The sequence below is a fragment of the Vigna unguiculata genome, chromosome 10, assembly GCF_004118075.2.
Source record: "Vigna unguiculata cultivar IT97K-499-35 chromosome 10, ASM411807v1, whole genome shotgun sequence".
Taxonomy (NCBI): domain Eukaryota; kingdom Viridiplantae; phylum Streptophyta; class Magnoliopsida; order Fabales; family Fabaceae; genus Vigna; species Vigna unguiculata.
The window spans coordinates 41286781-41313428 of record NC_040288.1 but is presented as its reverse complement, the minus strand read 5'-3'; the positions used below and the strand labels follow the sequence as shown (position 1 = coordinate 41313428).

The following is a 26648-nucleotide window of genomic DNA, read 5'->3' as shown; positions in this document are numbered from 1 at the left end:
TCAAAAACTGAACTTTTCATTGTCGATCACTTCCACAACAAAAAGAAAAAAGAAAAAGAGTAGATATTTCACAACCCAATGGAGAAAATAAACAGAACAGAAATTGCCCAAATTGAAAAACAATAGCAACATTTGAGAGAATCTAAGTCTTCTGAGTCTACTCCTATATTTTCTTTGCTCCTATATTAGTGTTGGCAATGATATTATGGTTTTAAAATGAAATAATACGCATATATATATATATATATATATATATATATTTCAAAATATTAATGTATTTCTATAATTAATTTTTATTTTATTAATTATTTTAATATATGTATATAATAGATATACGAATTTATTGAAAATTATATATGTTATTATATTAAGTGAATGATATAATTAATACATTGTTCTTTAATTTACTTACATGTTATCATTTGTATTACAAAGCATAAACTTGATTATTTTTGAATATACTAATTTTTATTTTTATTTTATAATTTGAGATCGATAAAAAGCTTGAACATAATAAGTTTATTACATGTTGATATCATTGTGAGCAAGAAAAGAATAAAACCAAAAAGTTATTTTTTTAACTCATTTGTCACGATTTAATTTAGATATAGAAAGGAGACTATATGAAACAAAAGTAGTAATTTGAATTTGTGTATATAAGTGGTATTAAAAAAACAGCTTATTACACATTTATTTGGATTCTTTTAAAAGTTTCTCAACGGTGGACCCTAATTCATCTAAATTAAGATAGCATTGACATGATAATTAGTTGTTAATTAACATATGACATTGGTAAACTACCATTACCATCTTAAATATTATATCCGTTATGCTTTTAAAAAATAAGAATGCTTAACAAATAAATTTGTAATATACAAATACAACCATGGTCAAGCTGAGGTGGATTAAGTCACATGATAACTATTAATTACCATGTTCAGGCACTAAATCTCAGAAACAATTTTACTAATAAATAACTAATATATAAATATCTATATTTAATGAATATTTCAACTAGATCAGGTCATAATTTCTTAACTTATATTCAAAATATATTAGATATGATTTTTATAGTTAAAATTATCAAAAGTTCATTCATGTTCAATCTTGAAATGAAACAAACAAATATTCTATAATGATCAGTTGCATTTTAAGATTTACTTTTAAAAGATAGAGTTATCTAACTTAATTTTATATAAAAAATATAAGATAAATATCTTTGCTTATTTTTTTTTTTAATTTCAATCATATCATTATTTTATTCTATAATAAAAAAAATATTATAATAGTGGAAAAAGGGTATTAATAATATCTAAATGATATAAAAATAGAAAATGAAGACTTAAAAATAAGATAATTTAATATTATTTATTTTATAGTGAAATAATTTTTTGTAACTTCATTAACTCATTACAAATAGGTGAATTTGGTGAATTAGCTCATTTAAACATGTTTTTTTTTCTTTCTCATACTAATTAATATATTTATTGTATTACAATAAAAAAAAATTGGATTAACTCACTCATTTACCTGTTCACAAAATTAAAGTAGTCATAATGCTTTTATCTCAACCAAACACAAGTATGCACCTTATATTGTAAATACATTGCTTCAAGAACTTTCTTAATACTTTCTTGTTATAACATTAAATGAGTCATTGTCTTGCAACATTTTCTTAATGTCCCTATACACTATGATGTTAATGATAAATTCTCATTTTGGCGTTGATAATATTATCTACACATTCAGTTATTTGTACCATATTTTTTCAAATGTTTTTACTCCTAATTTCTGGGCTCCATTTATATACTTAATGGAATATAAATTGTTGTCAACTCTTTCTCATAGTATCTCCTAAATACCTCATTTGCACTTCCACTCCATCCACTAATATTGAAGTCGCCAATTCTAATATTGTCATTTTTTTTATTGTATCTGATTAATCCAAAGTTAAATCATCAGAAAGTAGTAAATCCAAACACAATTGGTAAAATTAGTTTCAATTTTAACTTCAATTGCAATATTTATCGACTTCGATTGTACCCTTTAGTTTTTCTTCTCTTCTTAAATGTCCCTTCAAATAAAAGGACATTTAAAATACATATATAAAGATTATCTTCATCATTTATCCTTATAGAAGTTTTTAAAAGTAAGAACAGACTACTTTTCATTTAGTGAAAGGTGAAAGAGGTGGTGGAATGTTTATTAAGAAATTGAAATTAATTTGGCGAATAAGAGAAAGAAAATCAGCTTCTATTTTCTTGATCGGTGTATCTACAAAATAGCATAAAATGCTATCAAGAAACAGAGATTCTCCATGACCACCATGCTTTTCCAGTCCACAAATATGGGAATTGCAATACATTAGATCCAATAGTCCACACCCATCAAGTTACGAAAATAATTAAAATCTAAAATTTATGATCATAACCAGGAAAAATACTTAAGCTTCCTCAGATTGGTACTTTCAAGTGAACAAATTATATGATTATCTTTTAGTATCTATTGCATATTTTATGAAATAAAAATATTATTTTATTTTATTAAAGAGTAAAGCTTTCAATCAAAAAATATTTTTTATATAACAGTATAAATAAAGTTGCATCTTAGTCTTTAAATACATTCGAATCCCAAGATGAAATTGTGATTCGTCAGATTGTGTGTTAAAGTAGGTCCGTTCGCTAAATCTACGTGCAATAATGTGTTTGTGAATTTTCACTTTAATGACCAGTTAAATGAAATTTTCAATACTTCAAGGGTAAGTATTATGAGATTTTATACTCTAAAAACAACATAGTTTTACCATTTAGGAGAGAAAAAAAAATGTTTGATAAGCTTCTTTTTTCTAATGTTTTTCATATTTATTTTCTCAAATTTTCAATTCAGTTCCATTTTAGTTAAAAAGAATATTAGACTGATGTTGATGTCAGTGGAAGGTTAGAATGTGTTACGTTTGTCTTTTATTTACGCACACGACCAATGCAATTCTTTTCATAATAGTAATAAGAAACTAATTTTGTGTTCAATTTTCACAACATATTTTTCACATCAGTAAATAATTAAAAAGACCATCCATCCATCTAAGTTGAAAATTCCATATCTGTGTCAGGTTCCACTCTGTTGTTAGTCATTAAAGTAATATTAACAAAATAAACAACATTAAATTTTTTTAAATAAAATAAAAACCAAATTATAAAAAATCGAGATACAATCTATTAAACTGAAAAAAAAACAATACTTTAGTGATAAAATAGAGAATCTATTCACAAAAGCCTTTATGAACTGACTGGTGAATCATATGAACCAATTGAATCAGATGTTTTACAGGAAAATCAATGTACCCTTAATCACAGGTCCACTTAAAACAAGCTAACAGAGATAATAAACTTTGTCGTTGGAACCGAGCAACACTCCACCACGAGTGTAGTTGTTCTCATGTGTGCATGCCTTATTCAACGATATCTATCAATTCATAACCATGTAACCACAGCATGCAGTCTATTACAGTTTAGAAACTGAGGTTTCACTCTCGTTTGCGAGATCCCGAAGCCGTCAGAGTCAAAGAAAAACTAAATACTCACCATTCAAGCAATCACTTCATTTACATCTTTCGTGTTTAAACTGCCAATTTCACATTATCAAAATACATAACTTACCAAGTTGAATAACTTCAATAGCTATACAATGCTATAGTCAATATAAAGATGAAGAAAATCCACAGCATATAATGTTTGGTCAATGACATTCATAACTGGGAAAGGTCAACCAATCCTGCTACCGAACCTGGATTTCACAAATGTAGCACTTTTCATTCTCAACCTCTCTCTGACATACCATTTTTCGTCATCATCTTCACTTACCACAGGGATAGGATGCCCGTGCACTTAGCCACCTTTTCCTCAAGTACTTTAACTTTCACTAGAGGAGCTTCCCCTGACCAAGGAGCCACGACGGTGGCCACCAACAATCACATCTTTGAATCGAATAATGGGAGCAAGCACCCTGCTCCTCACCTGTGGGAGCATTAAGATGGAGAATGTTAGTATTTTTGAAGTAATACGAGAAATCAAACCGAGCAGCTAGAGAGAATTGCAAAAAAAGAGTTCGTGGCACTCTTTCTGCCGATGAAGTAGAGCCTCAAGTTGACAAAAAATACCTTGAATATGTAGTAAGATTTATGCTTCTCTAAAGGATAGGGAAAGTCAAAGATAAATTTTTTTTCAGAAGTTCTTCTACCACTGCTAATGTTTCAGATAAGGACAATAAATAATTACATTACATTGCTCATAAAATTAAGTATGACATTCTTAAATTACAGTGGAATTAAGTTCATTCTTGTATAAAAATCAGCACACATGGTCGTTAGGCCTTAAGACATTGTTAACACCCATAAAGATACCAAGGACGTCACATGATTTTCAACAGCTGGACTAATTAGATGGACAGGTGAAGATGATACCCAACCATTGCAGCGGTGTGGAATTAAAAATTTATTCTTTTGGATAGAAGGTACAGCTCAAAACATGTTGCTGAATAAGAAAGATGAAAGTTGCTTTGGTAAGTATATTAAATACATAAATACTGGGCAACCAAGATACTTTGAAAAGATTGGGACATTGCAATGTATCGGGGTGGAGGGTCAATGACTCATGATTCTGATGCTTTGTTCCTGTACTTTGGTTTTGAGTAAATCTTTTCCCCAATTCCAAACTTCAATCAATAAACTTTAGCCTATTAAAAAATATCTTCATTATTATTCATCACTGCATTACCAATATCAGATTTTGTCCAGTGTCAATGACATAATAGTGTTATATAGTGACATACTGGTTAATGATGAATCCATTGTTGCATTACTAGAGTCATATAATCAATCAAGCATATTGTCTATAACACATTAGAGCAGCGACTAGCTTGTGAATAATGTATGACTTTGGACAACCTTACACCATTTATCATATACATATATTTTCTGATCATTTATGAAATCAAATATGCTAACATAAAATGTTTCTAAGAACGCATGATGATAATGGATATACCTCATCATTTATACTGATTTGCCATTTAAGTTGTAAAGCTCTTTCCTGCTGCCAATGTTGGCCGAGCATTACTAGACCCATCACAGCAGCAGCAACGAAAACAGACCAGAATGCGTTTGTCTCTTTGGCATGAGCATATAAGGAGGCAGCTCTTCGCTTCCACCAAGCTCCACAGGGAAGATCTGAAGTGTTGTATTCATCATCTTTGGAAGAGTTCTTTGACAGTGATAAATCAGGAGACACGTTTGAACCTTCGGATTCAGTTGTTTCAGGCTCAACTATGCTTTCACCATATGCTGTTACACCACCAATTGTTGTTTCACCTTGGAAAGAAGTGTATTTTGCAGGGTCATACATAATCTCCCCCTTTTCAGTCAAACCAAAATCTGGAAGAGTTGTACCTTCCTCAAACTCTTTACCACGAACAGATAATCTATTGATTTTCTGATCAAAATAACGCATTCCCTCAAACTCTTCTGAAACCTCCAATCCTGGTAATGTCAAGTTTTCTTCATCTTTTCCACTTGGTCTTATCACTTCTCCAACAGTCTCATCAGAGGTAACATCTTTGTCTCCAGAATCATCATGAATCTCACTATAATCGGGTTCCACAGGCAAGTTTTCATGCTGACTGGGTGGAAAGACAAAGTGACCAGACATGAATAAAGCACGTGACGTTTCTGCTTCATCCGGTACAAATGAACTTTCTCTCCCCTCATCCTTCATCTCAACATCATCAGGACCAGGAGCAGCTGCATATGTCGATGCCGTGAGAGATACAACCTCCCATTCATTCCCACGAGAAGTCTTGTCCCCTCCATCTTCATTGTCTGCCATCTTTTGTCTTCATCAGAAGAATGGCATCAAATTCTAATTCAACTTAAAGTACACTTAAATGGAAATGCGTACATGCAACGAGGGTGGGGGAATCAATTTAATGCCAAAAAAGTATGATTTATCAATATAATAAATAAGAAAACTATCAAACCTGGAAAAAAAAAGTGTCACAACCATGTGCAGAGTCATTGAATTGCAATATAGAAAGGAGACATAATGATGAGTTTTTATCTATGAGTGCGAGAGTTCCAAAGAAACAAAAACGTCGATACAAAAATACTAAATCAACTTCATAAACAGACGCAAATTTCCAACAAAAAAATTTAGAGCAATTTTTTCTACTACTTAAGAATACAAATATCCTAAAAATATATTTTTAACTTATTCTTCTTCAATTAAAAAACACCATGAAAACAAATCGAAAACTCTTTCTCCAATCACGAATTCCATATTAGTTTTCCATCCTCAAACCCAAAACTGATATCATGAATTCCATCCAATAAACCGAACAAGCTCTACCAGTCCAGTGGACTCAAGCACCCAATTCATGCAGAGTTGGTTACGCAACAAAAATGCAAAGACGTCAGCACGAAATCGAAACAAAACAGCACCCCCACGCAGAGATCCAAAGACGGAACAAAACACAAAAACCAAATCAAAATCAAACCCTAGAACGACAACCCATACACAGCTACATCATCATCACACAGACCCGGTCCCATAATCATCAACGATATTTTATTTTTTCCAGGATCAAAACATACACAGAGATTGATAAATAAAAATAGAAAAGAGAGAGAAAGTGATTAACTAACGGAAACTAAACGCTACACGATCCGCGAAGAACCAGAACGTGTGTACGACGACGATGAGGTTGAAACTGAGAAGCAACTAGAGGAAAATGAAGGGGGGTTGGCTTTTATAGGGATGATTTGTTTATCGGGGATGTTACCGGCTATAGCAGGTGGATCGAAAGGTAGTGAAAGTGAACAATTACCGGTTATTCCCTTTGCGTGGTGTGAGAGACATGGGATCTATAACTATATCTATCTATCTAACTACTAAGTTTAACAAATTAGATCCTCTGCGACACTTATTTTTCTACATCCAAGTGCACAGCTGAATGCAAACCATTGATTATTTATTGCGTAACAGTTTATGAAAAAGAGAGAACGTATTGAATGGGTCACATTTCTGCTAGAAGAATGTGGTCGTGTAGAGGCAGCAGAGAATCCTGGCTCTCATTTTAAGCTCATCCAAAACTGTAGCCACTACCCCTATGATGAAAGAAAATAGATAAAGGTTTTATTTATTTATATTTTATCTACTACATCAGAGAAATAACTAAAAATTTTCAATTTTCTTTTATGAAAAAAAAAACATTTTTAAAACTTATCAATATTTTTCCTTTCAACTTTATACAAACAATTTTAATGCAAAAGCCATCATTTTTGTTAAAACAAAACTAATTATGTTATTTATACTAATTTCATTACATTACACTAATCATTATACTAATTTCATGTGACCTTTTAGAAATAATTAATAAATGATTGATTGATAGGTGTGCGCGTATTCACATGTATAATGAAACACAGGTTTGATTTATTGGAAATCATTATTAAGCTTTCAAAGACATGTCTTCATTTTCTCACCTCGAATCTGATACCTATTCGTAAGTAATGTCATTTCTAAAATTTGCTTTATTAGTCATTAAGAGGACATAGAATTTCTACAATCTTCTCAACAACGCCAAAAACATTACTATTTTGTTTTTAAATTGATTCTATGTAAGGATGATGGAGGTGGGTTTAGATATTTCATGTAATAAAAAATAATCCTTATTTTTATTTTTAAATTTAGTGGATATATAATTTTTTTAGGGATAAATATATTTTTGGTACCTCTTATTTTAATAAAATTTGAAATTAATTTATTTTAAATTTTTTTTATTAATTTAGTCCTTCATCTTTATAAATATAAATATGTAAATTTAATTATTTTAATCAAATTTTATTAAATTTATTTAATATTTTAAATAATTTTACAATTATATTTGAATTATCTATCCTAACACATAATACATATTTTTATTTATATTTATATCTATAATTTTACTGTTTCAAATATCAACTATTGTGTGTCAATTTATTAATAGTAAAATTTATTTTTAGATATCAATATTTTGTTTACAAATGGTCTTTAATGTAATCAATATAATTATTGGTTATTTTTTATTTTTAAATTTGATAATTATTTAGTATTTTCTCGAATGTCATGTTTTTTGTACTATTTTTTCAAAATCTCTTAACACTTTATAAAATAATATTAGATAAAAATGTAAAAACATAGAAAATATAAAGTATATTTAACCATTTCGTGTAATATGATAAAAAGTTTAAAATAGTTCAAAATATTCATAGTCATAATAGTAAATTTTGACCTATAAGCTAATCTATCCATAGCTACAAAATTTGACCTTATGGCCTAACACGATTAGATCTGAATATTTAATATCATCATTATAAAAAGTATTCAAGCATAAACGTTGAATAAGTTTCTTGATTTAATAATTGTTCCATTGATTGGCTTGACCTAATAATTAAAATAAAATAGTTGATTTTGTATAATATATGTTTGTTTTTAAATTTATTTAAAGTATAGTAATAAATAAAAATTTAAAAATGTGTTAAGTTTTTTTTTATTGAGAAATAAAAAGGAATATGTAATTAATATTGAAACAAACTTTGTATTTTTGTATTCATTTAAAAAATTTGAAATATTTCATAATTTCTTTAAAATTAATTATATATTAAAAATTTTATTTTAACAAAGATGACAAATAATAAAAACAATATTATATTTAATTATATTAATAAATTAAAACGAAATTAATAAAATTAAATATTTATACTAATATTATAATATTTTTTATCTATTAAATACAAAGTATACTAATACTTATTATTATTAAATAACTATTTAATCAGATGGTTAAATATGTTTTTGGTCCCTTAAATTTTAGTGATTTTTGGAATTAGTCTATCTTTAAAATTTTATACCAATTTAGTCCTTCATTTTTATAAATACGTAAATTTAGTCATTTATCAAATTTTTTAAATTTATTTGACATTTTAAACACATTTTATGATGATATTTGAGTTAACATTGAAACGAAAATGTGTCAAATAGTGTAAACAATTCAAATACTATCATAAAATGCGGTTGAAACATCAAATAAACTTAACAAAATTTGGTTAAAATAACTAAATTCATTATATTTTTAAAAATGAATTACTAAATTAATTAAAAATTATAAAGAGGGACTAATTTCAAATTTCATGAACTTGTGTGTCAAACTATAATAATAATAATACCATTATAATAATATTCCGTAGTGATAATAATAATAATAATAATAATAATAATAATAATAATAATACAAAATATATAAATAGATACACATTTTTTGAGTCTTTTTTGTTTTTACAATTTTATCTTGTTAATTAATATTTGTTAAATTTAAATAATTATTCATAATAAAAAAAATTTGTCAGTTTTATCATTTTACTAATTTTAGTAACTATTTTTTAATTCAAATAATTATATAGATATAGAGATAAAATGAGCAACAAAACAAATAAAAGTACAAGTAATTGAGATATAACTCATAATAAATAAAAATAAAATGTGTGTCTAATTATAATAATATTAATAATAATAATACAACTATAATTACATCGTGTAGCGATAATAATAATAATAATAATAATAATAATAATAATAATAATAATAATAATAATAATAATACAATTACATATATAAAAGATAAACCTTTTGGTGTCTTTTTTTGTTTTTTTAATTTTATCCTTTTAATTATTATATTTTAAATTTAAATAATTATTTATAATAAAAAATATTTTTCAGTTTTATTTTAATATAAGGAAATATATATATATACATATAATTTTTTTTTTAAATTACACATGTCAGTACAGTCAGCATGACTATTAGAGACGCCACCTAAGAATTAATGTGGTGAACAAATTCCATATATTACTCAAATATAAAAATAATTTTTATATGAAATTTGAAAGAGAGACCGAATTCTAATTTCGCATAAATGTAGTACAAACATACTTAATCCTAATTCATTCACATGTTTATTGAAATTGAGTGTTGTTACTTAAAATTTATGTGAAGTAAAAGCTACTTAAATTTACATTAAATATATTTATTATTAGTAAAAGTAATAAAAAATATATAATGAAGTTTTGCGTATATTTAAATGGAATCAAGGAACTTGGTTTTAAAATCAGTTTATTTTAAAAGAATAATTTTAAAAATTTGATTTTAAAATATGATATTTAGATATTTCTAAATTTTAAATATAAAAATTAAATTAAATCAGTAACAAAGATAAAATCAGAAATAAAAGTACGTACATAAACAAATTATTTTATTAAATAGAATATTAGTTTTAAACTTTAAAATATTAATATTTAAAATTTTATTAAAGATAATCATAAGCATGTACGTAGTATTATGGTTAGGTTATAGACAGTGAGAGTAATATCACTCACTAAACTCATTTTAGTTATAATTAAACTTTTTATAAAAGTTATAGACCAAAATAGGATTTTAACTAGTTTCATCTCTTTCGAATTATGATTTCTTTATTTATTTATGTATTTATTAATTCTTCTCGTTTTTGTTATTATATTTCATCTTTAAACCTATACATTTGTTCGTCTCTTATTGACCGGATAAAATATTTAAACCTATATCTTTAATTTTTATTTGGTTTAATTTAATTTTCTAGTTTTATAAAATGATTTGATTAGGTTATTTTTTAAAATTGATATTAGATTTTTATTAAATTAAAATATTAAATTACTAAAATTTAACGAGGACATAATCGATTTTCTGTAAAAAATTTAAAAATTAAATTAAATTAAATAAAAGTGACAATCTAATTGAATTTTTTATAAAAGTCAGAGAACAAAATAGGATTTTAACTAGTTTCTTCTCTTTCGAATTATGATTTATTTATTTATGTATTTGTTAATTCTTCTTGTTTCTGTTATTATAGTTCATTCTTGGCAAATTCCGCACGTGCCTTTGATTGGAGAGGGTGTCACCGACCTTTCTCTTTCTCCACGGCAAAAACATCGTGAATCGCCGTTGATAATTTGGGGTTCCTTTCCAATTCCATATTGCGAGACCAAATTCGTGCTTGGTATGTACTCGATGGTTCAGCGTTTTAAGTTCGTTGTATAACCCATCAATCTATTAGGGTTTCCGTGTTCCTTAACATATATTTATTGATTCGAGTCGGTAGTTAGGGTTTCTTGCAGTAGTAATGTTTGATTGAATTTGTATAATATCAATTTAATCTTCCAGTTATCAATTTCAAGCACTAGGGGATCCACATAGCGTGATTTTGTAGACCCTTTTTTTTGGTTGATAGAATTTAGGAAAATTAATAAAGGTTGCATGCATTCAACATCTATTTCCTTTACCTGCTCTTTATAATATTGGCTTTTCCTATCTCATTTTCGTCATCCCACTAGTTAATTTTTATCCGTTAATTTACATTGAAGTTGTTGTTACAGGGTTCTGTTTGGGATGATGAGCTAGCTGATGGAGGAATCCTGTAAGATATTTAAGATATGTAAAAGATGAAACTGCAAGCACATATTCCGGGGGAGATGTCAGGACAGGTACCTAATCAACCCGGGTCTCAGTTGTCTGGACTGACCCAGCTGAATGGGAATGCACTCGCTCATCAGATGCCACCTTTAGGGGGTGTTCCCCGGTCAACAATTAATATGGATCCTGAATTTCCTAGAGCTCGCACTTTTATTCAAGAGAAGATGTAAGTATTTTTTTTTTATCTGTTCAATTGAACACTTTTAGTGGGTAACCTGACTTCGTTGATTCTTCTTGGGAATTTTGTCTATATATAAGAAGTACAGATGACATTTTTGGGAGATTGACTACCGAGATGATAGCATAAACTCCACAGTACAAGCCAATTTATTGATAGGTTCATAAAGAAAATTAATAGTTGCAAATTTCTGAAAACAGAAGTGAAAGGAAACTAATATATTTGACACTCGATCATTATATTATGATTGATTTTCTTTTATGTGCTAGAAATTCTTTGTGGCTCTGTTGCATTACCTAATTGAATATTTAAGCTTAACTAAAATAATTTAATTTAACATTTTCATAATTTTATTGAGAGTTTAAGCATCTGCAGTGTGTGAAACAGCATTTTCAACGTGCTTGACAACATTCAGTCACACTGATGCTTCTTCATAATTTATGGTTTAATGGCTAGATTACTCTAAAAAGTAGTTGCTGTGGGATGCCTGCAGTGCATATGCCATTAAGTTAATTAGATTACTGCCTTTCTGTCTCAATTATGTTCCAATTTCCCCCTCCTTCTTTGACGTTTTGACTTAAATAATAATAATAATCATGTATGCAAAAAGATAAACTACTATAGTATTTTTATTCATTCTCATCAGTAGATGTTTTTTGTTTTTACCTTCCAGATTTGATATGTTATTGCAACGACAACAGCAGCCAGTTACAGATGTCCAGAGAAAGAAGCTTAAGGATCTTGCAAAGCGCTTGGAGGAGGGCATGTTAAAAGCTGCCCGATCTAAGGTTTCTACTGGTCTTCACGTTATTTTTCTTTTTCAGTTCCCAATATTTGGAAGGATCTTAATTGTAAACACATGGAGCCTTGAAACTTCTTCCTTAATTTGAATACTATTTGTGTTGTCAACGGTTTGGACATACCTTTCAGGAGGATTACATGAACTTGGATACTTTGGAGAGTCGATTATCAAATTTCCTTCGACGAGCATCTATGAATAATCAAAACCAACACTATCCGCAGCTTGTTAACTCTTCTCCGATCAGTACAATGATACCAACCCCTGGTATGTCACATGCTCCAAATTCAAGCATGATGGTTGCATCTTCTGTGGATGCCTCGATGATTTATGCCAGCGGGTGTAATAGCATAGCATCAACATCTTTCAATAGTGTAAACATGTTACCAGCTGGTGGCATGCTTGGCAGTACCTTAAATAGATTTGATGGTAATATTAGAGTATTATCATTCTTCACCAATCCTTACACTTTTATTTTCTTGTCCTTCATTTTAGAGTCTATGTATTGCAGGTTTGTCTAATGGTTATCAGCAGTCTTCTACCAGCTTTTCTGTTGCCTCAGGGGGGAACATTTCATCAATGGGGGTGCAGAGAATTGCTAGCCAGATGATTCCCACTCCTGGATTCTCAGTCAGCAGCAGTCACTCACACATGAACATAGATTCTAATACAAATGGAGGTGCATTTTCCAGTGTAGAGTCTACTATGGTACCACTATCACAACTTCAGCAGCAGAAGCAGATTGTTGGTGGCCAAAATAGTCATGTATTGCAGAATCTCAACAGTCAAATGGGTATTGGAATGAGATCTGGTTTATTACAGAAGCCATTTACAAACTCAAATGGTGCTATAAATAGTGGCTCAGGCTTGATTGGAAACAATATACAGGTTGCAAACGAACCTGGCACTTCTTCTGACAGCTATGCCTCCACTTATGCCAATTCCCCAAAACAGTTGCACCAGCACTTTGATCAAAGTCAGAAACCGGTGGTGCAAGGTAATATTTTTCTCACTTCTTTTGATTTTCTTTTATCATGGAATGAGCCTAGGACCTTAACCTGCGACCCCGGCACCTGTATCAAGCTTCATAACGTTTCAGGACTATGTTACTTTTTTTGAGTATACACATCCATGTGTCTGTATACATATTGCATGTTCTGTATTTTTTACTTTCAAAATTGACATGTTTCAGAAAGAATGACAATATTATTATCAGGTGATGGATATGGATTAAACAATGTTGACAATTTTCCTTCTGGAAACTGTTATACGTCTGCGACATCCTCTGGGCCCATGGTGAACAATCAGAACACTAGTTCTGTTAAATTATCATCTGTGCCCAAAACTAGCACATTGTTAAGTGGTCACTCGAATTTGCATGGTATGCAGCAGGCTGCTCATATAAAGTCTCAACAAGTTAACCAGTTAGAAAAGTTGAATTTTCAGACTTCATTGACTTCAAGAGAGGGTTTTCTGCATTCTCAACAGCAATATCAGCAAAGGTCTCAACAATTGCAACAGCCAGATCAGTATGCGCTGCAGCAATTTCAATCTATGCAAAATCAGCATGTGGTCAACAGTGACACATTCAGTCAGTCTCAGCTTTCTCCCAATCTAGAAAACCGAGTGAAGCCTGAGCCTGGAATTGAACACCGCAAAGAAGTGCTCAACTCTCGTGTCTCTGAACAGTTTCATATATCTGAGATGCAGAGTCCGTTTCAGCAGAACTCATCTGAAGATTGCTCTAGGGGTGCTCAACATCTTCCATTTCCATCTGGTCACCATGATTTATCATCATCAACACCTCAAAATTCACAACAAATGTTGCACCAACATCAATTGGCTGCAGAGTCTCAAAATAATTTTAGCGTCGGGGTGCAATCCAAATCTGTGATTCTAAACCAATGGCCTCAATCACAAGATCCTGACAGTATTTCACATGATCAACATCTTCACGTGGATTTTCATCAGAGAATATCTGGACAAGATGAAGCTCAATGCAATAACTTATCATCCGATGGATCTATTATTGTTAGAAATGTTCTTTCTAGAGGCTTGGCTGAGCAGCTGGAATCTGGAATTGCTACAAATAAGGCGCACAGGAATCAACAGAGGTGGCTTTTATTTCTACTTCATGCTAAGCGATGTTCTGCCCCTGAAGGACGATGCAAAGAGAGGTTTTGTTCTATTGCACAGATGCTATGCAAGCACATAGATGGATGCAAGCTGCGCCATTGTCCATATCCTCGTTGCCATCATACAAAGGAGTTACTTATTCATTACGTAAATTGCAAGGATCTAGGTTGTCCTGTTTGTGTTTTTGTGAGAAAGTGTCGACGTGCTTTTCAATTGAAGCCTCAGATTCGGCCGGAACCTGAATCAAGCTTGCCAACTGCAGTGACTGGATCCAGTAAGCCTTACAGCGTTGCAGGCACATCACCAAGATTGATCTCAAAGCCTCCATTAGTTGTTGAAACTTCCGAGGACCTCCATCCATCTATAAAACGTATAAAGATTGAGCATTGCGCCCAGGCCATTTATCCTGAAAATGACCATTCTGCTTCATCTTTTATTGGAAATTGCGAATCTCTTGTTTCCAGGGATGCTCAGTCTCAACCACAACCCTATCCCAATGCTGAGAAGTCTATCTCAATTAAACCCGAATTTACAGAAGTTAAGGCCGAAGCTCCTGCAAATGTGATACATGAAAAGCTTAGTGAGATGCAAATGGATAACAATAATGCTGATGATAAAACGCCTAGTGCTGAACTTGTTAAATGTGAAGAACCTGCTAGTTTAGCTAGGCCTGAAAATATAAAAGCTGAGAAAGAAACTGGACAAGACCTGCAAGAAAATGTTGTGCAGACATCTGACATTCCAACTGGAACCAAATCTGGTAAGCCAAAAATAAAGGGAGTCTCATTAACTGAGTTATTTACTCCGGAGCAAGTGAGGGAACATATCACTGGCCTCAGGCAATGGGTTGGTCAGGTAAGTCTTTGTATTTTGTGGCATGTGCAATTTAATTCCTTATTTAAACAATGTTACTTTATCTGTACTAGTGTACTGGAAACCTGTTCCAGTTTACTTTCCTCGGTCAATACACTGACTTCCTATTTGTTGGTTGAAATATGATCTGGACTTCATCTAAGTATTTTAACAGACGTGTAATTCTTCAGTGACCTCAGGTTTAATTGTGAGTTCTTTACTTAAAGAGCAGAAATAACTGCGGAACTCACTAGTTTAAAGAAACTTTAGTTGCCATGTAAACACTCAAAATCAAATGAGACAACGAGAATATATTTTTGGCTTACAACACCAGAACTTTTTTATTTTAAGAATTATACATGAAAAGTACAGAAAACGGTATAGTTAGTATTCCTTTTCTTGTCAACTTCCAATGGGATTCCTTGAAAGGAAGCATGTACTGAAACATGAAGAGACTGATAAAATTATATACGAAGGCAGGTCTAGCTACCAAAAACAATGTAGGAAGCATATTTATCCAACAATATGCCCTATTTTATCTGACCAAAGCCTTGTGAATTCAGTAAAGTTGTTAAATGGTGGCGATATGGAACTACCATAAGCAATAATTGAAGGGATGCCCGCTATGGCATTACCATGGGCTGCAACGGTGGATTCCAAACCAAATGTATCAGCTGGAAATAATTTGAACTATTCTTAAGCGAGAGAACATAGATTCCTTATTAACCTATTTTGCATACTTAATACCCTTTTGCTGTCTGTCTGATAAACAGTCCTTTTTTATGGGCTACTGATTTTTGTGCACGAGACATCTATCATATATTCCACTAATTGAATCTTTTGATGTTTATGAGATGCCTATCATCTGTTCCATTACTTGAATCTTTTATCCATCTTATCTGGTCATTTCTGTGGAAATCGAATTTCCTACCATTTAAGTAGTCCATAATCTTGATTTATACTATTTTTATTTAACTTCATAAAATGCTATTTTCTTATTATTGTGTGAACAATAAACCGTAAAGACTAATTTAACCATTATATTTTCTTATCTAAGTATTCGGCTGAAGTGGTTAGTTCAAATATATGGTCATTCGTGACTGCTGACTTAATCTTTTTTGTGTTCTCACTTTTTAACATCTTAGGTTGTGTTATTTTCTTTATCCTTTTATAAACATTTACTAGTTTTTGATTGTTCATGTGGTATGTTTTACACAATGTGGTATGTTCCACATGTTGGCATAATAACTTTTTCTTGTGACAGAGCAAGTCAAAAGCAGAGAAGAATCAAGCAATGGAGCATTCAATGAGTGAGAATTCGTGTCAATTGTGTGCTGTAGAGAAGCTTACCTTTGAGCCACCACCTATTTATTGCACAACTTGTGGGGTTCGCATCAAACGAAATAATATGTATTACACCACAGGCACTGGTGACACACGACATTATTTTTGCATTCCATGCTATAATGATGCTCGTACAGAGAACATAATTGTTGATGGGACTCCTATTGCCAAGTCAAGATTGGAAAAGAAGAAGAATGATGAGGAAACTGAGGAATGGGTGTGTTATGTTTGCCTGTATCATTTTGTTGTTCAGTTAATTTTTTGTTGAATTAACCATCTGTGCTTTGTGTGCAGTGGGTTCAATGTGATAAATGTGAAGCATGGCAACATCAAATTTGTGCCTTATTTAATGGTAGAAGAAATGATGGTGGACAAGCTGAATATACTTGCCCTAATTGCTATATTCAAGAGGTAGAAAGAGGAGAGCGCAAGCCCTTACCCCAAAATGCTGTTCTTGGTGCCAAGGATTTACCAAGAACTATTCTTAGTGATCACATAGAACAACGATTATTTAGACGGCTAAAGCAAGAAAGACAGGAAAGGGCAAGACTTCAAGGAAAAAGTTATGATGAGGTGATTTGTATTATGGTTGGCAGAGATATGTTTTGTTCAATTTTTTATTTCATAACTTAATACATTTAGTATATCTTAGCTCTTTCATTGTTATTTTAATACTGAAGTATTAAATGAAGGGTTGACCCTTGGATCTGTTTGTTGTGCTATCCAATAGCCATTGCTAGACGCATACTCTATTCAAATTATATAGTCCTACCTGGAGAGTTTAGAGCAGAAATCATCAAATAAAGTTCGGATGTGGAGACAAGCTTTGGAAGTATAAGGCTTTCATTTCAGTAGAAGTAATGTAGAATATATGAATATAAGTTTAGCAGAAGTATCAATCCTACCATTCTGAATGTCTTGGATCCATACCTTTGATTTAAATGTCTTGGATGGAGAAATAGTTGGTGATGAAAATTGTGCAATACTGGGTAGTTGGGTGAGTGCTCTTCTCTGAGTATTATTGATGACAAAAAGCTAAAGTGAAAAATTTAATGCATATTAGAGTTAAGAGAGAGAGAGATAAAATAGAAACTGAAAAGGTAACTTTTGTATTCATAAAATGTACAAAGGAAAATAAGGTTTCTCTTTGTATAGAGAATGAAAAGAATCAGGGCTGTAAAGAACAGTTGACAAAAAGAAAACACCTATAACAAAAACTATATCAAACGGAATACAACACTAACACTGCCGCTCCCCACCCCCACAAACTCAAGGTGGGTGATGATTAACAGGAAGAGCAACCACTTCGAGTTTGTCCCTAATAAACAGAAAACATGTAGGAGAGGTAGGTTTGGTATGAACGTTAACCCACTGTACTTGTGCAGAGATATGTTGATCATGTAAATATTTGGACAAAACTTTTTAACGAACAAAGAAAAGATCAATTTTCATGTGCTTGGTTTGAGCATGAAGAACATGATTATGAGCTAAGGCGATTGCACTTTGATTATCACAATAGATTCTAGGAGCACAATGTGATATGCCTAGTTCATTAAGAAGAGTTTGAACCCATAGAATTTCAGAAGTTGTTTGAGCAAGACTGCAATACTCTGCATCTGCACTAGACCTAATCACAACTGCTTGTTTCTTAGACCACCAGGAAATGAAATTTGATCCAAGAAGAATTTCAGCACCAGAGGTGGATCTACAATCATTAGGGTCCATAGCCCAGTATGCTTCATAGAAAGCCTGTAAGGGAAAAGGAGAGCCAAAAGTCATGGGAGTAAGATAAAGACCATGTAATAGAGTCCCTTTTAGATATCAAAAGCAAAGACACGAAAGAAATCTTGATATAGTGGATTGCTGCAAAGACAACGATATCTGATCTTGTTCCCAAGAAACATAGGCTGGATTACTATCTCGATCTGTTTCACTGAGAAACTGAAGAGGAATTGAGGGATTGACCACAACATGTTGAAGAGAATGGGATTTGATGCGTGGTTCTAGTTGTTGACATCAAAGCACAAAGTTGTAATCAAGTTTTTCAGAAATCTTGTCAAAAACTACTGAGGAAACAGTACATACTGATACACTGCCAGGTGGAGGTGGAGGAGGAGGATTATTTTCTGAATCCATGGATCACAAAGCTCTTGATACCTACTAGAGTTAAGAGAGAGAGGGAGAGAGAAGAAAGGGAAAAGAGAAGCTGATAGGTAACTTTGTATTGATAAAATGTACAAAGGAAAACATGGATTCTCTTTATATAGAGAATGAAGAGAAATAGGGCTCTGTAAAGAACAGCTGATAAAAGGAAAACACTTATAACAAAATCTATATCCAACTTAGTACAACACTAACACTACGCAACCATAATTATTATGGTTGATACATTGATCTTGATTATGGGATTGCATGATCATACCATTTTTCAACCATCCTTTTCTTGAGTACTACTTTTGGGCCTGATAGTTGGGATCACATGACCTTAGGTGCGCAATTGGTGGAATCAGATGATTGCATTTTGCAAAGTAATAAACCTAGTTTCTTTATTGAAAAAACAGTACTCATCTCCACCCACTTGGAAAAATCCTTGAACCTTCTTCCTCGTCCATTTCAACTTTTCTGCTCATCTACTCTTCTTCTCAATATTGCATTCATCTTGTGGTTGAACTGTGTTATTCTTTTCTGGGTTCTTCACTCAATTTCTCTGTGTGATTGCTTCTGTTTTTTTTTTTTTTTAACTGGGTTTTGTTTGTTTCCTTTGTTTGTCTTGTCTAACTGGTGTGCTGTTTTATCTGTGAAGTATTACTCCCTCACCTAAATAGTGGCTGAAGAAGTAAGTGATACAAGTGATCCCTCTGGTAATAGAAATCATACTGAATAGTTCCCCAAGTATTGCAAACTCTTTCAAATTAGCCTTTGTACATTATTAAAATTAAAATTTATCAACGTACTGATTATATTGATGTATATTCAATACTTAAGAACCACTCATGTAATTTCATTACTTAAAAAGACAACTTAGGAGAGAGGGTTATACTTGAGGGATGAAATTGACAGTTCACTTCACTTATTTTCTTTTGGGGTATTTTAAGTTTTATATGTTACCCAAGAAAAATGTGTTTTATTTATATTTGGAATTGTAAGGTTTTAATTTTAAATTTTGTAAATTGTATTAGGCATGACTTTTTATTTGCTATTTATAAGTTTATCTAAATGTTATTAGTAATTTGGCAGTTATATATCTTATTTATCTTATATGAATTTCTATGTAATTTTATTGTCAGATTTAGTAAACCATATTACTATTATGCCATTTACATGTTTTCCATACTCTTTCCATCCTATGTAAGATCTCGGTATTGACTACCTTGGATATAATGCTTGTGATGTTATATGAAACTGAGTTGTGGTAGAAGAAATCCAACAACAGATGCATGTAGCGGAGATGAGAATGTTGAGTGGGATGAGTGGATATAGATAAGATTGGATGCATTATAAAGAAAGTTGGGGTAGCATCTTAGATAAAAAAATATCTTGCCATACTAAGGAGAGAATTGGGTGAGAGATAGCTCTATTGCTAGATGTAAAGGGGGACCAAACAAAAAGGGCGAAACCACTGACAAGGATTTATAGGTCTGAGGCTTGTTTTCATAACATAACATTATTGATTGATCAATGTGACTGACCACTTTTACATGGAAAGTTTTGGTGGTGGTTTATTTTAGTATTATTTTTTTAATCTTTTTGTGGTTATCAATGATTTCACTCTTTTCTAGCATGTGCTGATTTTCTGTGACTTATTTCTATCTACTTGGTCATTATCAGATTCCGGGAGCTGATGCCCTTGTTATCAGAGTTGTGTCATCTGTCGACAAAAAGTTAGAAGTGAAACCACGGTTTCTGGAGATTTTTCAGGAAGAGAATTACCCAACAGAATTTCCATATAAATCAAAGGTGATGAGAGAGTTGATTTTATCAATCTGGTTGTAATTGAATCACTAATGTTGAATATTGATACCCTTAGCTTTCTATTTCAGGTAGTTTTGTTGTTTCAGAAGATAGAAGGTGTGGAAGTTTGCCTATTTGGCATGTACGTTCAAGAATTTGGATCTGAATGTCAATTTCCAAATCAGCGCCGAGTGTATCTTTCGTATTTGGATTCTGTGAAGTATTTTAGGCCTGAGGTTAAAGCAGTGACAGGAGAGGCTCTTCGTACTTTTGTTTACCATGAAATTCTGGTAAATTTGAACACTAAAATGTTGCTTGAAGTCCTTCCCTGTAAATATTCTAGTTTCAGGTTATTATTATCTTGTAAATTATATTTGATACAAATTATTTGATTTTAGATTGGATACCTTGAATATTGCAAGAAACGTGGTTTTACAAGCTGCTACATATGGGCTTGTCCTCCATTGAAGGGTGAAGATTATATTTTGTATTGCCATCCAGAAATTCAGAAAACACCAAAATCTGATAAGCTACGTGAATGGTGAGCCCAATAGCTTCTGTATAGGCAAAAGGAGAAGAAGTTATCTGTTTATTTTCCTTGTACAATGTGATTAGGTTATTCATCTCTAACTTGGGCATTTCTAAGCATCTTTCTTCAGGTATCTATCCATGTTAAGAAAAGCTTCGAAGGAGAATATTGTGGTCGATCTCACCAACTTATACGATCATTTCTTCATATCAACTGGTGAATGTAGGGCCAAGGTCACTGCTGCAAGACTACCATATTTTGATGGTGACTACTGGCCTGGGGCTGCGGAGGATTTAATTTATCAGCTTCGCCAAGAGGAAGATGGAAGAAAACAAAATAAAAAGGGAACAACTAAAAAGACTATAACAAAAAGGGCTTTAAAAGCATCTGGTCAGTCAGATCTTTCAGGAAATGCTTCGAAGGACCTGCTCCTCATGCACAAAGTAATTTACTATTATACATGTATAATGCTCATTGTTTTTTTCACCTGGGAAAGATCTCTTCCAATTTGTTTTTTAAAGTCATTAGATATGTCACAGTATGTAGCTAATATTTCAAACATTAATATTGTTTCCATACTATCAATATTTATTTAGGTTCCTTATGTTTGCTAATTTCTTATAAAATTCATAATTATTCTGCAGCTTGGTGAAACCATTTGCCCAATGAAGGAAGATTTTATTATGGTTCATTTGCAGCATGCATGTACTGGCTGTTGTATCTTAATGGTTTCTGGTAACCGTTGGGTGTGCAACCAGTGCAAGAATTATCAGATTTGTGATAAGTAAGTACTCTTCAATAATATCTCCATGGTTTTGTCATGATACGTGTCAATTGTTGTTGTACATAGTGTCAAAATTGTGTCATCTTCAATGAATAGTAAATGACCATGAATCCATGCCCATGTCATATTCATGCTTGCTAGACTACTTTGTTGGTAAGCTTAGTGTTCTTTGAGTAGGTTTTTCTGTTGTGTTCAGTATGGCCTTCTAAGAAGCATCGCAACTTGTAAATTGATATTCTTTATATGGAGAACGAAAAGGTTGATGCGTGGAGAAAGTTAAGGGTCTGTTTGGTTTGAGAAAGGGTTTTATATTTTCATTTTCAGTTTTCACAAATAATTACAAAAATGCTTCGATGTTTTTACTCTTTCTCTTTCCTACAAATATTTGTACAAGAAACAGGGAAGATTAGGTTTTGTTTTCAATTTTTTCCTGCACTAAATCTTTCAGAAGTAAAGTTGATACTAGTTGACTTCTTGTATTTATCTATGTAATTATCTATACCATTGTATGAAGGAAGACATTTTTTTGTAACTATTGGTGTCATTTTTTATTTAGACAATTTTATCCTTCGGTAAAACATGTAACTGCACAACCTCTTGCCTCAATGGTAAACTACATAACTTCTCCACTTAAAAATTGCTATTGCATACATTTTTTTTAAATCATTCTTTTAAAATTATATAGTTTCTTAAAACTTTATTATTTTAATGTAATAAAAATGCTGATACACAGGAGCAAATGTGTTTACACTGGATTATATTATGGCTTTCCGTTTGTCTGTGTTTTTGCTATCTTTCTACCACAATTTGTATGATATTTTCAGTAAGTTTGTTAGAAGAGAAAATTTTGAATTATGTCTATTTGTTGTGGAAGTTGTTAGACTTTTATTATTTATCTTATGTTCTTATAATATATATATATATTATTTTTTTATCATAGCATCTCTTATTGTTATCTTCTACAATATCCTCCATAATGACTCGTTGATGTTCTTTCTACCACCATCATCCTTTATAAGACTTGCACTATAAAAGTTTTACTGCAGAGTTGGACAATATTAAAACTGGCAGACTGCTGTGGATATTGTCTTAATACCAGACTTTTTAGCGTCTTAACATCATGTCTTATGATCTTATTAATATTTATTGTTAACTTAACTTTCTATGACTCTTCTCCCTTTCAATCCTTGCTTGCTGAGCCACTTCCTAATTCTCCAATCAATTTTTCTAGTCACACGTTCAGTCTTGCCTGTTCTTAGGTGTTATGAAGTAGAACAAAAGCGTGAAGAGAGAGAAAGACATCCTATTAATCAGAGGGAGAAACATACTCTTTATCCAGTAAGTAACTCTGATTTTGACATGTAATTTTGAGTGCTTCAGCTCTGTGCTCTGCTGTGAGATTTTATTAGGACCTGAATGTTAATCATCTTAGTGTGCTTTGAGGAACTAAGTGGCTATACACATTATGAAGCTCTAAATTTAATCCGGTATATTGAATTGGTTTGGTTTTAGTTATTTGATACTCTCAAACAGGACATTTCAGTGAAAAACACACTAGTATTTATATTCTTTACTTCTCTGAAAGCAAAATCAGCTATCAAATACAACACAAACATGCAGTAGGTCAGAGTATAAGTGATTTTTGAAATTTTTTATATTCGCATCATTATACAGGTTGAAATTGCTGATGTTCCATCTGATACAAAGGACAAAGATGATATTCTTGAGAGTGAATTCTTTGACACTAGACAGGCATTTCTCAGTCTCTGCCAGGGAAACCATTACCAGTATGATACACTAAGGCGGGCCAAACATTCATCAATGATGGTCCTCTATCATCTTCACAATCCAACTGCTCCAGCATTTGTGACAACTTGTAATATATGTTATCTTGACATTGAAACTGGTCAAGGATGGCGCTGTGAGGTTTGCCCTGAGTATGATGTATGCAATGCTTGTTATCAAAAGGATGGAGGTATTGATCATCCTCATAAGTTGACAAATCATCCATCCATGGTGGATCGTGATGCTCAGAACAAAGAAGCAAGGCAGCACCGAGTGTTGCAGGTGTTGTATAAAATTCTATCTTTAGCTCCTCTGGGCTTTCTTATGAAAATGGGTCTTCTCATGTCAAATTTCAGTATGATGACAGTCATGTTTAAATTCCATGTCTACCTTTTTCTTGATATCACATTAAATTGTGTTGAGAGATAGACACTGATATTGCCTTGTATATGAGAGGATCCATTCTTTTGTCTACATAGCATCAAAGCTATTAATATTTCAGTTGTTTCATATCGTATGCCAAATAAAGTTTATATTTACAAGTAATGAAATTTGAGGGTGGATAGGATTTTAAGCAGTGGAACATGTAAGAACTAAACAAGTTATAATTGAGTTAAACATTCGAAAAAAGTCTTATCTCCACCAAGTGAGGTTGTCTCAGATAAAACTATGTCTTTGAGTAGAAAATTAAGACTTTTGTTGAGTTTCATGTTTGATGATTTTTAAAAATATTGTAAACGGTTCAAATGGTATGCTAATTCTAATATATCACGCATTTTATAGAGTCAAGTCCCATGTTTCTTCCCTTTATGTAGCTGACTATTGTGTAGTTACTATAACAGTTGTTAATCTTTTAATTATTTTTAGTCTATAAAAAAAAGCGTGAAGATGTATCAGCATCTTTGCTATTCAAATATGTTGTAAAAGTGCTTTGTCATTTTATTGTTTTCATTATACCACGATTTTATCTTTTTTTTCAACAATTGCTTGCTTCTGTCCATATTATCTATAATCTATAGTTATTATAAATCTTGCAGCTCAACCTTTCCCGCTTTTGTTCCCCTACCTTGTAATGTTTTGTGTGTGTAATATTTTGTAGAAGTATGTATACTGATTTGTTTTTTTACATTTTTCCGTGCATTTTGGACGACTCTTGTTTCTCCAAACGTTTGTTGGCTATTACTTTCTTTTGCACTACCTTGTTTGGTGGGGACTTTAAAACTTTCTGCATACACATAGGATCTCTAATATTACTGAATTCTTTATTACAGCTACGGAAAATGCTTGATCTTCTTGTTCATGCATCCCAATGTCGTTCTGCACATTGTCAGTATCCTAATTGTCGCAAGGTGAAGGGGCTTTTCCGCCATGGGATGCACTGCAAAACACGGGCTTCTGGAGGTTGTGTTCTTTGCAAGAAAATGTGGTATTTGCTTCAACTTCATGCTCGTGCATGCAAAGAATCTGAATGCCATGTACCACGTTGCAGGTTTGTGGATCATGCATTTTCATTATTCTCTAGTTAACTTTTTTATAGATCTTGTTTGTATTAACTCTGTTCTTTTGGGTTAAATTAGAGATTTGAAAGAACATTTAAGGAGGTTGCAGCAACAGTCTGATTCACGGCGTAGAGCTGCTGTAATGGAAATGATGAGGCAAAGAGCTGCAGAAGTTGCTAACAATGCTGGTTGAGCTGTTCATACTTGTATATATGTGGCACTTTTGAAGAAATGCTCTGGACAGAGGTATACCTTAGTTTCACCAGTGCTCCGATAGCATCATTGTTTGTGAATGGAATACACAGGGTGCATGTGTGTAGCCTTGGAGGTGCGCATGTCCATCTCAACATGTTTGTCCCGATGAAGATCTGAGTTCAGCCAATTACTGCTTCTGTCCTCTTCTACAAAGGACTAACCAGGTCTGGCGGGATATTTGGCGGTGCTTCTGTTTTTGTGGGCCAATTTGGTAATTCTTTGATTTTGTCAAATTACTTGTTTTATGTTAGTTGCCATCCTTCGGTGGCGGGTGTACTATAGTCTAAATAGGTCTCAAATTTCTTACAAATGTTTGTGGGTGGGGGATGGCATCAAGTTGTTTTTAGTTATAACCGTTTTAAAGATTCAATGCATTTTGTAGAATCTCTTATTTAAAGATGAAAGTAAATAATTAGTATATGCATTATTCTGCTTCCTTTATGAGATTAGGTCATTTGCGTAGATTTTATATTTCAGTATTCTGTTTGATCTATTGCTATGAAAACTATTCTGTGAATTTTTAAGGCTATTACTATTTTGAGATGTATATATGATATGTGAAGAATGGGGCATTCATGGTGAAAGCTTTAATCGTTCTATAAAGTATATTGTAGAATATAAGTTATTGAATCAATCTGAGTGCAAATAGTAAAATTGTAAAATTATAGTATATCTTCAATTTTTAAAATTGTGTAATTCTGATTCTGTATGAAGAATTGTTCTTATTCTTGAGTTTTGATGGATACTTTTGTGTTTGATTAATTAGTTAATAAGGGATTGCTTTTTCGAGGTTATATAGACTTTTCTTATTTGGTCACACACCTTACTGTTGAAGTTGAATTTGGGTTTTATGTTAAACAATTCCTCTTTCTTACTCGAATCAGTGAAGTAGAAAATTACATTCGACTTAGGAGAGTCTTTGCAAGAGTTTTATATTTTTGTACC

The 26648-nt window shown here is 31.9% G+C and overlaps 2 protein-coding genes across 4 annotated transcripts; one reads left to right on the top strand and one right to left on the bottom strand.

Annotated features, from left to right (window-relative positions):
• Nucleotides 1-3558: 3558 nt before the first annotated feature.
• Nucleotides 3559-6810, bottom strand: LOC114166787 (ATG8-interacting protein 1-like). 3 transcript variants are annotated; one of them, XM_028051613.1, is made up of 3 exons: nt 6695-6810; nt 5043-5886; nt 3559-4013 (listed from the first exon to the last, which is right to left on the bottom strand). In XM_028051613.1, exons 2-3 carry the CDS (start codon nt 5877-5879, stop codon nt 3909-3911), a joined length of 942 nt encoding a protein of 313 aa, XP_027907414.1. In that variant the 5' UTR covers nt 5880-5886; nt 6695-6810; the 3' UTR covers nt 3559-3908. The 3 variants fall into 3 exon arrangements, with proteins under 3 accessions (XP_027907414.1, XP_027907416.1, XP_027907415.1); XM_028051615.1 differs by having other exon boundaries at nt 5043-5879; nt 6695-6791; XM_028051614.1 differs by having other exon boundaries at nt 6691-6780.
• A 4156-nt stretch (nt 6811-10966) lies between these two features.
• LOC114166876 (histone acetyltransferase HAC1-like) lies at nt 10967-26144 on the top strand. The gene is made up of 17 exons (XM_028051755.1): nt 10967-11118; nt 11495-11757; nt 12443-12557; nt 12700-12997; nt 13080-13565; nt 13785-15559; nt 16821-17117; nt 17195-17473; nt 20729-20857; nt 20941-21141; nt 21250-21392; nt 21511-21823; nt 22025-22164; nt 23424-23502; nt 23839-24231; nt 25221-25438; nt 25527-26144. The coding sequence occupies exons 2-17, from the start codon at nt 11561-11563 to the stop codon at nt 25639-25641; spliced, it is 5178 nt and encodes a 1725-aa protein (XP_027907556.1). The 5' UTR covers nt 10967-11118; nt 11495-11560; the 3' UTR covers nt 25642-26144.
• Nucleotides 26145-26648: the final 504 nt, after the last annotated feature.